At 42.9% G+C, this 17,767-nt stretch overlaps 1 protein-coding gene and 1 long non-coding RNA gene across 2 annotated transcripts in view; both read right to left on the bottom strand.

Moving 5' to 3' along the window:
• Positions 1-6,298: 6,298 nt before the first annotated feature.
• Positions 6,299-7,396, bottom strand: LOC128339593 (uncharacterized). The gene is made up of 2 exons (XR_008313110.1): positions 7,199-7,396; positions 6,299-7,029 (listed from the first exon to the last, which is right to left on the bottom strand). It is a non-coding gene; the product is annotated as an uncharacterized LOC128339593 (long non-coding RNA).
• Positions 7,397-16,152: 8,756 nt separating this feature from the next.
• Positions 16,153-17,767, bottom strand: part of COL4A1 (collagen type IV alpha 1 chain) — a 214,336-nt gene continuing 212,721 nt past the window's right edge. The window contains exon 53 of the mRNA XM_053283868.1: positions 16,153-17,662. Within this exon, the coding sequence (XP_053139843.1) occupies positions 17,581-17,662 (82 nt within the window). The 3' untranslated portion in view covers positions 16,153-17,580. The remainder of the gene's footprint in view (positions 17,663-17,767) is intronic.

Raw genomic sequence — 17,767 nt, 5'->3', positions numbered from 1 at the left:
GATTTGGTACAGTTGTAGGGACACCTCAAACGCATAGTTTGTAATGAAGCCACCCACCCCAATTCAAGACGGTGGACAAGTGAACATTTGAGGCACAAGTGGGCTAATTTGTGAACTGCTTAACTAATTTGGACCAAATTTAGTCCGGTTGTAGGGATAGTGAAAGGAAAGTAGGGGGATTAGTTCTTACTGGAACAACTTGTTTAAATTGAAAATGCAAGGACAGTAATATTAAAAGTCGGGATAAAATCAAGACATTCACTACTGTATCAGTATAACAGCAAGGCTATATAATAGTTTTTTATAGGAGTCATATAAGCTGCATTCCTTTGTACACTTACTTTGAAGTAAGCCCCATTGAACACAGTGAGACACTTCTGAATAAACATAGGATTGCACCTTTTGTGAGATGCTTTGATCAAAAAGTCACTGTAACAACCTTTTTACTTACTTGAATTTACTCATTATGAGAAAAGGAAATTTCCCCTTTCAAATCAAAATTACTTTTTCAGAAAAGGAATGTATTAAAATTGGAATCAATTAAGCAGTATAAGGACAAGGTCTGGCCATTCATAGTTATCCCAGTTTGGTTTCAACATCTGCTTTTAAAATACCGTAATATTTTTTATATCAACAATGTTACATTTTGAGGCTACAATCCTGTGCAGGGCTGCAGACAGCGAAAATCTGAGAAACAGCTCCTCACTTTAATTTGGAGGAGGGAAAGACACTTTGAGGTAGGGTTGCCAACTGTTCCACATTCCACGGGACGTCTCTCATTTCAGGGATGAGATGTGGGTCCCTATAGAGACAGCATTTATCCCGCATTTTGATGGCGGGGCAAACAGTAGCAGTGTAAAATACTTGCAGTGGGGGGCATTTTATTCCTTCTGCTAATTCCCAAAATTATTTTGAGAAGTTTTTGGATGGAAAATGGTATAACTTGAATATGTTCTAAAAAAATAACAATGCTGGCATTATTCAATAGCATATAATTCAATAACATATGAAACTCAGCCTCTTTCTTGATTACCACTGCATACACCTCCCACCACTGCCAAGCCCAGGGGCGTAACTATAATAGGGCAAGGGGAGAGAGTTGTCTAGGGGCCCACTGACTCCCCCCCCCAGAGGCAAGTCACATGACTGACTCCCCCAGCCATGCACCCGCCCAGGCTTCCTTCAGTTGTATTCATCCTCCAAAACTGATGTGAGTGTTAAGACCTGGAGCTACCAGAACAGCATGTCTTTCTTTAGTACCATTCAATGACTTGCATCGTCCACAATTTACAAAACCTTTAAAAAAATAAATTAGGATGATGTTCTATTGCGGCACATAGGTGTTTTTTATATATATAAATCTCTCTCTCTCTCTCTCTCTCTGCTTTTTGTTACCACTATTCAGCCTGATTTAAGATTTCTTTACTTCATGAGCTGAGCTTCAGTGAGGGGGGGGGGCATTTTAAAATCTTGTCTCTGGGCCCACTCCAACCTTGCTACGCCCCTGGCCAAGCCCCCTCAAACGTGTGTCCCTCATTCTGGCAGTGAAATGTTGGCAAACCTACTTTGAGGGGGGAGAAAAGTGTAAGATGCTTAATTAGGTTTGGCAGAGAGAGTTAAGTTAAACAGGGTGGGAACTCCTTAAATGCTTGGGGGTGTGTGTGGGGGGGGGGATCTGCACCTTGATCCTATGCTCGCTTTCCTGGAAATAAGCACCATGGAACACAATAAGACTTACTTCTGAGTAAGCATCCTAAATGCAGTTCACCATCCTTATTCTAAGAGTATTTCCTTTGAAGCAAATTCCTCTGAAATCAATAAAGGTCTTATTTCTAATGGCTATTATATGCAAGGATGTCTGTAGCATTCACATGTTGTGTTTTATGCATGTACAACCTCTGTACAGTGTACCTGTATTAAGATCTGTATTCACACATTATGTTGAATGCATTATTCACACATCATGTTGAATGCAGGTAAACTATAACAGGACATTTCCATCCTCTCTGTATCCTGCATGTAAGGGGGCCTGGATCTAGGTTCACTTTTAAAACACACACATGTACAGTCATTCACATAATCATGCTTGCACAGGTATTGCACATATGTTCAATCACAAACCATCTGCATGGACTACACCCTGGATGAGCCAAGGGTTTGCATCATCAAAATTGGTACACACTTGTTTAGTTGTGCGCATGGCTGTATATGTGATGATGGCCTGGGTTGCCTGCCAGTAGTCCTGCATGCTGTGCAACCCATAGTGCCAGCAGCCATCCACACTCCGTCTCTCCTGGGGTGGGATGGGGCAGGGCTAGCTGCACACACCCCTCAGGCCCTATCCCCTAGATCTGTCCCCAAATGCTTGCTTGCTCGGTTTTAATTTGCTCTGAACAGTTCCTCCCTGTTGTGATCACGTGTCCATGTTTAAAGGACAACCTTGTTTAAAGGAAAGTGGGCAGCAGGTGGGCCTTTTCAGTCGGTTTGCCAGTTGGGACTGCAGGGCAGGACAGGCTGCCACTGCCTCCACCACTACCACGATTGTGTTGGGGGCTCGGGGAACACAGCCATTCAGCCAGCTGCAGCCCTCAAGCCCAACACGGACCTGCACTTAGAATTGCCATGCCCCCTGAAATTCCAGGTTTCACCTGGATTTTAAGCATCTCACCCAGATTGCTTAGCCCACCTACATTCACCTGGATTTCAGCTTTCATTTGTTTTGTTTTTTAAGCTAAGCCCTTGTAGAAGCAGAGTTATGGAGCAAAATGCGCAGTCACTATTCTGCTCAAGAATTATTTTCAAGCCAATTTACATAATATGCAAATTAGGCACCCAGGTTTGGAAAGCCAGAATATGGCAACCTGATGCTGCACTGCTTGCTACTCTGACCACCAAGGTAGGCAAAATCATTTGAAGCAGGGGCGGGGGCATTGCTCCTTGCTAACTTGTGTGGCAACGAGTTTGCACAAAAGTCATTTGCAGGTGGAGGCAATTATATGCTATGGGATAATTGTATGAAAGGTTATAAACAAACAATAAATTAAAAAAAAAAACACATTGAACTGTGTGGGCTAGTGGCTGGAGCATTTGGCAGTTTAAGGCCCCAAAGCTGGGCTGGGACTGTGGGAGGTGTCCTTGCTATATACCTTGCAATCAACTCTGGAGTGGCCGGCAGGCAAGAAAGCTTAACTTGGCAGAAAAGGAATGGATGATTTAGTGTAATGTTACAGAATGCTCCATTATGAGTAAATAAATCCATTTAATATTGATAGATGGATGGGTGGATTAAGAAATTTTAAACTGCCTTTAAATTCAGTGCTACCATTATGTGCTACACTATCCAAATGAATTTCCAGGACTTTCTGCCCAGCAACTCTCGAATGTTATCAGCCAAAAAACCCAAACCACACTCACCAAAAAACCTACTACTTTTCTATGAAGGGGACAATTTTCTTCAAAGTCTCTCTGGTGTTGGTGGTACTGAGCAGGAACTGTCCATATGCTGAAGCATGTTCCACCTTGGCTAATGTTTGAATGGGAGATTACATATGTGAGCATATTCTTCTTAGGGGTTGGGGATCAGGCTATAGGATAGCTCAGTGCAAGAGCACCTTTATGCTAGCATCCTTGCAAACATAAATTAAGAGCATAGTGGTAAGTGTGTTGGTCTAGGACCGGGAAGACCTGAGTTCAAATCCCCATTCAGCCATGAAGCTCACTGGGTGACTCTGGGCCAGTCATGTACAGTGGTCCCTCTAATTTCCCCCCCATCTCTGTGTGGAATGAGTTTTGTTCTGGGTGGCTGTATCAAGGCAGTGTGCACACACATGCATTCAGCATGGGGCCTTCCTGATTCAACCTGAGCAGGATCTAAAATGAACTGAGCGGACATCCAAAAACTTGTGAACATTCACACTTCTTAGAAGGAACAGTGGTATCTCTCAGCCTAACCTACCTCACAGGGCTGTTGTGAGGATAAACCTAACCATATACACTGCTCTGGGCTCCTTGGAGGATGAGTGAGATAGGAATGTAAAATTAATTAATCAATTAATAGTAGCAGTAGTCACTACAGGTCTCTGTGTATGTTCATGGTGTGTCTGAGCCTACACAGATTTGGCTATTTGGTATCCTGATAAATTTCAGTATATATTGTTTAAAACGCTCCTGTTCCTAATCCTAATGGCTTCTGAAAACTGCTCTAGTAACAAGGAGGGACTCTAGCTTAATAATATCTAATGGCCCAGTTTCCCTCTTGGGTCCACTCTATTGCCCCAGGAGATTCGAGGGTCTTTGTCAGCCTCCAACTCCAACTATAATGTGTATCCATTATAGTACCTTCTAGAAGTATTTTTTGTTATTCTTATTGGTCACCAACTCCTCCATTGTCTCCATCATGGGAACATCTATAACAGTGATGGTCAAGCCAATCCCCTTCCTAGAAGATAACTGCCTAATGCCAGTATTTTGTATGAAGACGAGCCTGTTTCTGGTCTGGCTGGAAATTAAAGCACCCCCTAATTCCAAAGTAATGCTGTTGCCACCAACTGAGTCTGATGCTTCTGCTAGTGTGCCTCCACCAAGTTACTGCTTCTTTCTTCCGTGGTGTCGTTGCAAAGCAAGTGCTTCCTTCTGCTGTCTTCTCTCCTTCTGAGATCGGCAAATATTTGGGGAGTATGTGTAGCCACCTAATGGCACAGCGGGGAAGTAACTTGCCTAGGGAGCAAGAGGTTGCTGGTTCAAAACACCCATATCGGGCCACAGCGATATAGGAAGGTGCTGAAAGGTATCATCATCTCATACTGCCCAGGAGATGGCAATGGTAAACCTCTCCTGTATTCTGCCAAAGAAAACCACAGGGCTCTGTGGTTGCCAGGAGTCGACTGACTCAACTGCACAGCTTTACTTTTACTTTATGTGTAGGCAGAGGGACAATTAGTTAACACCTGCTTTGGGCTGTGGCTGTGGGGGAGTTTTGCTTGTTTCTGTACCTCCGAGCTGCTTTGTGAAATTCCCCTATATTTCTAAGTGGAGAGTGGGGTGGTTGGGCCAGTGAAGGTTAATTGCTGCTTTGGGATTGGTTGGGCTGGGGACTCTATGTAAATGCTTTGAGAACTGCTGTTGATAAGCAGTATAAATATTTGTAGTGGTAATTATTCTGTATTTGGTTTCTGTAATCCATTATGAGTTGAATGGGGTGGACATGATGACCTCTCAGTAGGAGAGCTGGTCTTGTGGAAGTGAGCATGAAATGTCCCTTTCCTAAGTAGGTTACACCGTGGCTTGCATTTGAATGGGATATGTGAGCTACTCCCCTTAGGGGAAAGTTGAAGGAAAGAGAAGAGGACGACCACCAGCAAGGTGGATGGACTTGGTTATGACAGCAATGAATGCACCACTGAGAGACCTTAAAGGCCAAGTTGCAGACAGATCATCCTGGAGAGAATCTATCTATGTCAGGGATTCTCAACGTTGGGTCCCCAGATGTTATTGGACTTCAACTCCCATAATCCCCAACCCCACTGGGGATGGGAATTATGGGAGCTGAAGTCCAATAACATCTGAGGATCCAATGTTGAGAATCCCTGATCTATGTGGTCGCTAAGAGTCGACACCAACTTGACAGCACTTAATCAATCACTCCCCATAAGGAATATGGGGCCATAATAACTGTGTAAGAGCGTCTGAATCCTTGCACGCGGAAGGTCCCAGATTCAATCCCTGACATCTCCAGGAAGGGCTAGGAAAAGCTCCCACCTGAAACCCTGGAGTGCTGATGCCAGTCAGTGTAGACCAGGTTGGACAATTTCCATTATTCCCGATTACTGGCCACTGTGGCTGGGTGGGTGCCAATGTAGTCCAGACGTTCAGTATACTTTGTGGACAGGGTTAGGTTCCTTTTTTAAAGAGGTTTTTCTACAGCTTGCATGTTTGTACAGAAAACAATGAAAAGTCATTTAAAAATACCAATATAAAGTGGTCATTTCTCCCCCCCCCCTTTTTTTGCATTGGGGCTATGGGGCAGGGCTGTATTTTGGGCACATAGGGGTGTGTGTGTGTGTATAAAATTTTACTATGCTTTTTGTTACCACTATTCAGCCTCATTTAAGATTTCTTTACTTCATGAGCTGAGCTTCACTGAGGGGGGAGCCATTTTAAAATCTTGTCTAGTCTGGGCCCACTCCAACCTTGCTAAGCCCCTGTGAAGAGTTGTGAAGAAAGGTGGCGGGTGGGGGGGGCGCAGAGAAAAGAGGACAGTGTGGCTGAGCAGGTGTTCCATATTCAAAATGGAGTCACGTTCACCGATTCACACACTCCTCAGTGTTTACTCCCTCCTAGAAGGTTTACATTTACATCCCTCCACTGACGTTTGCTTTTCGTCTCCGCAAGCACACCGACCACGTGCCACCCTCTTTTTCTCGGCCAGTCTCTTCCTCGCCTCCCCAAAGAGACAACATCGCATAGAGTCTGCTTTGTATTGTCCGGCTTTGATACGTTCACAATTATACGTTCGAAACGAACGTCAGGGTTGCGTCTGGGGGGCAGAAGAAGAGCGCGGGGAGATTTCCTCTTCATCTCCCCTTCCCCACGGTCCTCCCACGTGACCCGCCTGAAGCGGCCACTCAAGAGGTAGAAGGAAGTGTTCTGTTTCCATTCATTGATTAAGGGAGAGACGGCCGCCCCCCCACCCCGGCCTCGCGCAGCGTGGCATTAAAGTGGAGGAGGCAAGTAGTAGCACATGCGTCACATAATAATGCTGCTCTTTCGCCTCCCCCATCTTCGCGTTGCTACTCAGTCCACCTGTGGTGCGGACGGAGGGCTGTCAGGAAAAAGGAGGGGGCGAGTCGGTCGTTCAAAAGGGCGTTTCCTGGTCTCGGGCACGCAGCAGCCTTCGGGAACCCCTCGGCCGCTTTCTGTCGAAGGGTGGGGGAGACGCCATTCCAAGAGAACGGCCGCCGTTCAGGGCTTCCATCCAACCGGACTCCATGGTGGGATTATTGGCACGCAGCAGCAAGTCAACAAGCCAGCCTGTAAGGAGGGAGATGAATCAGTCAGGCGAAAGCCAGGGATGGCGCTAGAGGCGCAGCGACGGCCAGTGTGATTCAGCAGGGCACACACATACATACTCCCACCCCACCCCACCCCACCCCGGAGTCACCCGCCTAACTCTGACGTGTTCAGGGACTGCACCGCATACATGCGCATGGGTTCCGGCATCCGGCTTCCCCTTGCCTGAGGTGACAACCAGGCTGGGCGGAGGGCGGCGAGCACAAGTCGCGGCGTTCCATTCGCCAAAGCCCATTGCACACGTAGTAGAAGCGGCGAAAGACACGGCGCCTCCGTCCCGCCTGCTGACAGAACGCGAGAGACGGACACGTACGCCCGAATACGTCGGCTCACATTGTTCGCATTAAGTCGATGAATCAGGAGAGAAAAGGCATTAAGTGCCCACATTGATGACGTGGGGTGGTTCTTTAGAACTGACGCTTGCTTCCATTGTACATGAAATAAATTTGCCTACCAAGAGGAACTACACAAACATTTGCTAGAGATGTGAGCAGGGACAGCCCTAGAATAAATAGCACCCTGAGTGCCTCCCAAGGTCTGGCCTCCCATTCCCCTAAGTTAATTTTTCAGGGTTGAACTTGCAAAGTTGTGCCTTGTGCAGGTTTGCAGAACCCTGCTAACTTGGCGAAGAGGCACCTTTTAACATGGTAATTCTCTTTATTTAGCAGGGGGAGAGTAACTGGCCCTATCCACCCCCAGCACAGTACCTCCAGGGACTGTTGCTGGGGTCTATCTGATGTTTCTTTTTAGATTGTGAGCCCTTTGGGGACAGGAATCCATCTTATTTATTATTTCTCTGTGTAAACCGCCTAGAGCCATTTTTGGAAGGGTGGTATAGAAATCGAATAAATAGTAATAATATACCCTACTGTTTCCAGGCTTTCTAGCAATGTCCACGGAAAGGGCCCAGAGCTACGATAGTTTGCTGCCACTGCTGTCCTGTTCTGGGTTGGCCATACACTCAAACCCCTTCAGCTAGGCAATCAATATCGTGCTGGAAGGAAATTCAGACACAACTTTGTGGGAGACAGTGGGAGGAAAGAAGAAAAGTCTTGGAAAAGAGAGTTCAGAAAACAAAGAGACCAGAGAGAAGTGAGGGGATAGAGAAATAAGCCATGGATGGGGAAGTTCCAGCAGATGAGGAAGAGGAGGCAGCTGTGGTCGAGAGTTTAGAGCAGAGGAGAATGGTAATAGTGCCCATTGGCTTATTCAAAATGTTGAGCAGTCATGTTTGCAGTCTTGCTCCTTTTATTTTCAAAAGTGAACCATTAACTGCTTCTGCAGGATGATTGGAACACAGAGGATAACCTTGCAAAGGATAACCTCTCTGCGTAATCTGTGTTTTAACTTTTTGCTGTCATTTTTTACAATGAAGGTTTTAATTGTTGTTGTTGTTGTCATTTACTTGTTTTAACTAATGTATTAACTTTTCTGTTATTTTGTATTGTAAACCACCCAGAAACACAATTATAAAAAATAAAACTATCATCATCATCTTTGTATTTTGTTATTTTTTCCATTTCTTTTTCTTCTATAGCAGAATAGAAGAAAAATAAATAGAAAAAATAACAAAATACAAAGATCTACAAACTGAAATTGAAAGGCTGCGGCAGAAGAAGACCAAAATAATCCCAGTAGTAATTGGCGCCCTAGGTGCAATTTCCAAGCAACTTTACTGGGAACAGCCTATATTTTGCAATGATATCTATAATAATAACAACAACATTGATAATAAAATTCAGCCATCCCAGTTCCTTGGGAATGACTCGATGTCTGGATAAAACAAACTAGTCAATAACACCTGTCTAACTGTGTAAACAAGAAATAATAATAATAATAATAATAATAATAATAATAATATACCCCCAGTGAGGCACTACCTTGGCGTGGTTGTGGGGCTTGCGTGCTCTGAGGAAGGTGAGAGCTATGCCAGAGGTCCAACCATACTGGACAGGTCTCACCAGAGGAGCCAGACAAAGAGTGCCTCTCCCATCAACAATATGGTGAGACGTAACTTTAATAAATCTATACCGGATCGGTCATCGTCCGGGTCAACAAGGACCACACCAGGTGCTGGAGTCTGGTGGCAAGTGGGCAACAGGATTCAGGATCTTCAGTTGAGCAACCAGGGCTGAAGACAGCAAAGTTACTGGAAGAAATGTTGCTTAACTGAAAAACAAAAAACAAAAAATGCCAACAAGGAAATAATGACCTGCTATTACAAGTCTAGACCAACTAGAAGAGGTTATTTAAAAAGAATGTACCAAATTTGGAAAGAGAAGCATCCAGACATAGAAATAACAGAACAAAGGCTAGCAGACCAGAGAAGATTCATAATAAGAAATAAAGTGTTCACAGGAGTTGAGCTGGAAGAATTGCAAAGAGCAACACAGGCTCAAGATATGGAAGAAGAATTTCCACCAGCTGAAGCAGTTGCTCAGGTGCAGGTGGAGGAGGTGTTGGAAATAGAGGATACCACTGTTGCTGAACTGTTTCAAAATCAAAACCAGGCAACCTCCCCTTTGCCTTCACCTCAAAAACCCAAATGCCGTTTAACAGAAAAGCAACAAGAACTAAAGCCAAAAATAACTGAGCACATGAACCAAACAACCACCAGGGTTTGACTTCCAGCTCTAAAAACAGTTGCCAAAAAAGAACTTGCTCAGGTATTAAAAGATGTCAATGCTGCACTTGCAGAAATAACAACCAAGAATTTGCAAGAAACAAACCAACTAATGTACAGTGCAGCAACAATAACAACACAAGAGCTCGGATATAAGATCAATGGACCTGTAAAAAAAGAAAGTAGTATATCACCTAAATGGAAGATTAGATTAGAAAATAAAATTTCCAGGCTTAGATCAGATGCTAGTAAATTGAAAGATATGAAAGACAAGAAGCTGAAGAATGAAAACACCAAACAGTATCTGATCCAAAAATACCACCTAGATTCAAGGAAAATTAGAGAAGTCCTGGAAATAATAAAGCAGCAAATAACAGCAGTGTCAAAGAAGATTAGCAGATATGAAGCCAGAACTGCACAACACAGGCAGAATCTCCAATTCCAGTCGAATCAGAGACGTTTCTACCAAAGCACAGAAGGAGAAACTGCAAGAAACCTAGAAACACCAAATAAAGAAGAAACAGTGCAATTCTGTGGGAAAGTATGGGACAATCCAATAGATTATAATAAAAAAGCAAGCTGGGTGAAAGAGGTCGAAAAATGTAACCAACAAATGCAAGATCTAATAATAACACCAGAATTAATAAGTGAAAGAGCAAAGAAAATTAAAAATTGGACTGCTCCAGGCGACGATGAACTGCATGGCTTTTGGCTTAAACACCTAACAAGCCTTCATAAACAACTATCAAAACAGTTCAATCACATTTTGCAAAGAGGTGATATTGAACAATGGCTAACAACTGGGAAAACTCATCTCATCATGAAAGACCCAGCAAAAGGTGCAGTTCCAAGTAATTCTAGACCAATAACCTGTCTGCCAACTATGTTCAAATTATTAACTGGAATAATAGCAGATGAAGTGATGCAACACTTATTAACTAACAAAAAGCTTCCAGTTGAACAGAAAGGAAATTGCCCGAACACCAGAGGCACAAAAGACCAGCTGCTGATTGAGAAAATGATTTTAGAAAATTGCAAGAGAAGAAAAACCAATCTAAGTGTTGCATGGATTGACTACAAGAAAGCCTTTGATTCATTGCCTCACACATGGATACTCAAATGTTTAGAAACAACTGGTGTCAGCAAAAACACTCAGATATTTATTAAAAAAGCAATGAGCATGTGGAGTACACAGTTAACAATCAATGGCAAGACACTTGGACAGGTTAGCATTAGAAGAGGCATTTTCCAAGGGGACTCACTATCCCCTCTGTTGTTTGTAATCGCCAGGACCCCACTTTCACAAATACTAAACAAAACAGGCCTCGGATACCAAACATCTAAAACATCAAGTCAAATCAACCATCTGCTGTACATGGATGATCTGAAGTTGTATGGAAAGTCCCTACCAGAAATCGAATCACTGTTAAACTCTGTCCGTATATTCAGTAGCGATATAGCAATGGAGTTTGGACTAGACAAGTGTGCTGCATTAATAATGAACAGAGGGAAAATAAGAAAAACAGAAGGAATAGAACTGCCCAGTGGAAGCAAGATCAAGAACCTGGAAGAGAAAGAACATTACAAATACTTGGGCATTCTCCAGGCAGATAACATTGCACACACTGAAGTTAAAAGAAAAATGGGAAGTGAATACATCAGGAGAGTTAGAAAAATCCTCAAGTCCAAACTCAATGGCGGGAACACCATACAAGCCATAAACACCTGGGCTATACCTGTTATCAGATACACTGCAGGGATAATAGACTGGACCCAGGCAGAGCTAGAGACGCTGGATCGTAAGACCAGGAAAATCATGACCATCAATCATGCTCTGTACCCCCACAGTGATGTCGATAGGCTATACCTCCCTCGTAGCTCAGGTGGAAGAGGAATGCTGCAAGTCCATCAAACAGCAGAGGAGGAGAAAAGAGGCCTTGAAGAATATATCAAGGACAGTGAAGAAGATACACTTAAAATGGTCAATAATGCGAAACTATTCAACACCAATGAAAAAAACAGAGGCCTACAAGAAAGAACAAGTCAAGAACAGAGCAGAACAATGGAAAAATAAGCCCTTGCATGGTCAATATTTGCACAATATAAGTGGAAAATCAGACATCACCAAGACCTGGCAATGGCTTAAGAATGGCAACTTGAAGAAAGAAACAGAGGGTTTAATACTGGCTGCACAAGAACAGACACTAAGAACAAATGCAATAAGAGCAAAAGTAGAAAAATCCACCATAAACTGCAAGTGCCGCCTTTGTAAAGAAGCAGATGAAACCGTGGACCACCTAATCAGCTGTTGTAAAAAGATCGCACAGACTGACTACAAACAAAGGCATGACAAGGTAGCAGGGATGATGCACTGGAATTATCTGCAAAAAATACAAGCTACCTGTAGCCAAAAATTGGTGGGACCATAATATTGAAAAAGTTGAAGAAAATGAAGATGTAAAAATATTATGGGACTTCCAACTACAAACAGACAAACATCTGCCACACAATACACCAGACATAACTAGTTGAGAAGAAAGAAAAACAAGTCAAAATAATCGACATAACAATACCAGGGGATAGCAGAATAGAAGAAAAAGAAATAGAAAAAATCACCAAATACAAAGATCTACAAATTGAAATTGAAAGGCTGTGGCAGAAAAAGACCAAAATAATCCCAGTGGTAATTGGCGCCCTGGGTGCAGTTCCAAAAGACCTTGAAGAGCACCTCAACATCATAGGGGCCACAGAAGTCACCATCAGCCAATTACCAAAAGCAAACCGGGAATTTTACAAAATTCCAAAAAGCAAAATTACAAACTGGGAACAGCCTATATTCTGCAATGATATCTATAATAATAACAGCAACAATACTGATAATAAAATTCAGCCATCCCAGGTCCTTGGGAATGACTCGATGTCTGGATAAAACAAACCAGTCAATAACACCTGTTTGACTGTGTAAACAATAATAATAATTAATAATCCACCCTGGTTGCATATGAAAGGGAGACTAGAAGTGTGACCACTGTAAGATATTCCCCTTAGAGGATGGAGCTGCTCTGGGAAGAGCAGAAGATTCCAAGTTCCCTCCCTGGCTTCTCCAAAATAGGGCTGAGAGAGATTCTTGCCTACAACCTTGGAGAAGCTGCTGCCAGTCTGTGAAGACAATACTGAGCTAGATAGACCAGTGGTCTGACTTAGTATATGGCAGCTTCCTATGTTCCTATGTACATACGATGATCTGTTTTCTGGACTTGATTGATATTAAGTTATGCACGGTGTGTGTGTGTTTACAAGTGAGACAGGTAGTATGAGTAGGTGTGTGTGTCTGTGTGCCTATGTGTGTCCTCCCCCTCCCCCATGATGTCTCCTGGCAGCAGGCTGCTGCTAGCAAAGCAAAGAGAGAGGCTAGGGGGATGGGATGTGTGTCTCTTGTCTGGGGCACTGCAAGAGAGACACTGACTGTATGTACAGAATGTACATAGGCATGGCTGATGCTCTGCAAAGGGGATAGGCGGGCAGCCTTGGTTCTTTGGCTGTTGCCAAATAACCTAATCCCCCACCACTCTTGTGATTTCATGCCCCAGATTTTAGGCTGGCTATGGGCCTGCAGGTGATTGGCCAAACCTGACTAACACCTTGTCCAGATCCTCGGGGACCAATAATTGAAACTCCTCCAGCAAAATGAGACTAGGTTTTACTCTGGGACCCAATTAAATTTGAAAAGAGACAAAAGGGAAAGGAATACATGTCGCCTTCCACTTTTGAGAAGCTCAAGGTTGCACAGACCACCTTACCTCCTTTCCTCCCTGATCAGTTAGGCAAGTATATGCCAGAATGCTTGATGTGCTCTTCCCAAAATGTGTTCCAGTGATTGTCCAGGACAATAACTCTTTTCAGAAAACTTTATTTGTTTTCAGGGAACCACCCAACATAACCTAATCAATACCCAATATTCATGCCATATCAGCAACAGGAATTCCTGATGTCAGGAAATAACTGAAGGAGATCTACCAGTCTCCTCTAACCTCCAGTCAAGGCCTCGGTATGTTTTTGCTCAATAAAAACTGCCCGCAAACATGGAATCATGCTTTTGCCACCTAGCCCTCTTGCAAGCCTGCACTCTGCCTGGGGTGCCCTTGTTCTGGTCCATCTATCCAGAAGTGGTTTTACATCCAGTCTAGCTATTCAAGCTTTCTTGTTGCTTCCTCTGTGCAGATGGGAAAAGAGTACATAGGAACACATGAAGCTGCCTTATACGGAGTCGACCATTCGTCCATCTAGCTCAGTATTGTCTACACAGACTGGCAGCAGCTTCTCTAAAGTTACAGACAGAGTTTAGCTCGGCCCTATCTTGTTGATGCTAGGGAGGGAACTTGAAACCTTCTGCTTGCAAGCTGGCACGGGCTCTTCCCAGAGCGGACCCATTCCCTAAGGTGCCCACTCATGTAGTCTCCTATTCAAATGCAAACCAGGACGGATCCTGCTTACCAAAGGGAACAATTCATGCTTGCTGCCACAAGACCAGCTACTGAGGGGTTCTCCCCCCCCACATCTTCCATCTAGATTTGTAAAGGGGTATTAGTTTGTGTATCCTATGAACTAACAATGGGAAAAAAGAAGCAAGTCAGTTATCCAGTGGGAAGAGAGGATAGTTATCCTAAGGCGAAACAAAATGGGATTGAAGATTGCATGTTCCCTCCAGAAAGTTCCTAAAATGCAGCTTGGTTGCTATTAACAATATTTTGATGCATTGGCGCAATATCTTTTAGTTCTACAAAAGAACTCATCTTTACTGAGGATTAAAGAGAGAACATATCTTAAGGTAAATGAGTTAATGACTTGAAAAATACTAGATGGATACTTTTCAAATAAGCAAAGAGCATTTTCTGGGACAAAATTACAGGTATTAATAGGGTTGCCATACAGAAAAGAAGACAGGTCTCCTTTCCTTTCCTCTGCATAATAAGATGCAGCTGCTGACATTTCCTTGCCTGTGCATGTGCATCTCTTAAAAGTACAGGAGATGTGTCTTTTCAATATGTACGTCCTAGGCATTAAAACATTTAAAAGGTACATTATCTTTGGTGAAGAAAAGGCAGCCAATAGTTAGACACACTCTTTATAGGAGTTCATATTTAAACTGCTGTATCTCAGCCACTTTTCAATAGATCTGCACCACATTTGGAAGGGTGATGTCTCATGTCAACTAGTTGATGACTGCAAATGATCAGGCAGATTACTATTTTATGGTCAATAAAATAAGTTCAGGGCTTATAACCGTAGAAAGTTGAAACTCCTCCTCATCTTAAGCCAGATAAAGAAAAATAATCATGAACAGCTTCAAATTACTGCTACATGATTTTTAAAAACACTCTATAGACACTGCTTGGAAATAAGGATGTCTACTTGTAAGCAAGGGAGAGTTGCAAGCCACTCACAATTAAGCTTGCAGGGACTGCTTGCAAGTAGATGCTCTTCCTTACTCATAGGTAGACTCTTTCCCTTGCTCATAAGTAGTTTTTACTCAACTAGACCTTATCCCTTACTCTTGAGTAGACCTTTATTCACAAGCACACACCCCCTTATGAGTAATCTTTTTAAAAGGTACATTATTTGTACTGGGAAAACGTCATAAGCACTCAAGCCCCATTCTTCTCAGAAATCAATTCTAACCTGCTCTATATCAGCCATTTTTTTTTAAAGAAGAAAGATACCCCACCAAATTTGAAGCAGTAGAACTTGTACCATTTCTGGGAGGCTGGATGAAAACTATAGGTTTTATCAATGCTCTGAGCTTGGAATGGTAGCATGATGTTGTGTTTACGACGTCCTTTGCTTACCTGCTCATTTTGCCAGCTTATTCGCAAGGTCAAGGTTGAGGCACCCTTTCAGGACTTTGGGGGAGATGCAAAAGTGGATGAAACAGATCATGCACTTCCTTCCACCACAATGGAACTTCCAGAATTCTGGTAGCCAGCCCAACTACCATTTCACATACTTTCTTAGCAGAGCCTAAAGAGTAGAAAATCCTGAGATCTTCCCTGGAGGGAGGGCAGGAAACATTCTGATGGACTTCAGAATATCCCCTTACTCACAAGTAGACCTTTCTTGCTAATGGGTAGACCTTTGCTCATAAGTATACCATTGCCCTTGCTCATAAGCAGTCTGTTTAAACAGTAAATTCTTTGTGCTAGAAAAAAGATGGACAGCATTCACCTGCCCACCCACTCTTTTTAGCAACAGATTTTTTAAAACTGCTGTATTTTTGTGTACTCTGCAGTAGTCCAGCACTTCGTTTCTCAGAGAGAGGGAGAGGTGTATCCAATGTTGCTTTCACATTTGATTGGAACCATAGGTGAAGCAAAATAAGAAACATTCCGAGTAACATGTGGGGTAAATCTGACCTACAGCTGCACACAATGAGAGTATTAACAAAAGAGCATTTGTTAACAGCATTTTTACACAAATACTTTTTATTCATTTTTCATTTTTAAAAAGTACAGTCATAGAATGCTCTAAAGGCCTCTTTAAAAATATGGCTTACTTATATGATTGAATTTAGACATAAATGTTCTCAAATACCAGCATATTTTATAGAAACTCAATTGTATTGTGCTGAGTTTCTTTTTAACTTGGAATATATTCACCAACTCTTAAGGCCTTTTACATGTTCAAAATCAAGTCATTCAGTGTATTAGTGTGTAAACCCCTGAAAATATTTAATACATAAAAAAGGAAGCTCAAGGTATACATCTTATGTATTGATCACAAATGGCTTGCTGATTTTTTCCTATGCTTCTCTAATTTGAGAGTGGCTAATTGGAAAATAGAGGGAACCTGCGTGTAAGTATACAGACACACACACAGAGAACATATAAGGGCAGACACATTGACTCAATCTCCAATATTCTCCATCCTCTTGCTTGTGTTTCTTTAGTGGTGCACACAATTCAGACAGGAGGAACACCCTTCTCTTTCAGTAGAGGTGCTTTTATCCCTGGACTTCCAGGCCAAAGTCCAGGGCCTCTATACCCTCTGGGGGCTCCCAAATCCTTTTTAAGTCTGTCCCGGGTGGTGTGATCACGTTAAAAATGTGTTTAAAATACTGTGTGTAGGTACGAGGGGGGCCTCCAAAAGCCTTTAGGTTCGGACTCCAAAATTACTTAGGTGCACCTCTGTATGTCAGCACTCTGTATTTATTATTTATTTATTACTTTTATATCCTGCTCTTTCTTCCTCCAAGGAGCCCAGAGTAGTATACATGGTTACATTTATCCTCACAACAACCCTGTGAGGTAGGTTAGGCTGAGAGAGAAGTGACTGGCCCAGAGTCACCCAGTGAGTTTCATGGTTGACTGGGTGTTTGGACTTGGGTCTCCCTAGTCCTAGTCCAACACGCTAACCACAACCCCACACTGGCTCTCACATGCTGGCATTTTGTGAAGAGGGAATCCTTGCTGTTCAATCATATTCTGTTACCGGCACTCTTCATTATATTAGTTTTTCAGGAACAATAAGTATATATTCAAAGCCTAGAAAGTCAAAGTAGGCAGGAGTTGGGAAGGAATGACGAAGGGGAGTTACACACATGAAGCAGAGATGCATGCCTCCTAGCACCATTTTCTTTTTCTGGGTTTAGTATATCAGTGCATCACGAAAGATTATTTTTATTCAAAAGTGCTATTTGAAGCTTATCTCCATTGTATCTTCTTCTTCTTCTTCTTCAGCGAGTAAAAGGCCAAGAAAGCACAGGATTGAGTTAGGCAGGTTCCTGTAAGGCACTTGACTGTTTCCATATTGGGCAACCATGAGGTACATAGGAAATATGCCTAAGCTTCCCTGCTGTTAGCACCATACTGTTAGCAGGTACAACTGGAAAGTCATTATGTTCTTCTCATACAGACTTGGCAACGGCTAACGTTTGAGCTTAGTTCACCTGCTTTCAGAGTAGATGGAGTAGGTTTCCTGAAAATCAAAAAGAAAAAGAGCCATCGGTGACCACTGACGGAAAAATGATTGACCCACATTTGTACTGCAGAGTGCCCTACCCAACTAATGAAGAAACTTTGG

Source organism: Hemicordylus capensis, chromosome 1 (genome assembly GCF_027244095.1).
Source record: "Hemicordylus capensis ecotype Gifberg chromosome 1, rHemCap1.1.pri, whole genome shotgun sequence".
Taxonomy (NCBI): domain Eukaryota; kingdom Metazoa; phylum Chordata; class Lepidosauria; order Squamata; family Cordylidae; genus Hemicordylus; species Hemicordylus capensis.
Note: the sequence above shows the minus strand (reverse complement) of the source record. Positions and strands in the feature narration are given on the sequence as shown.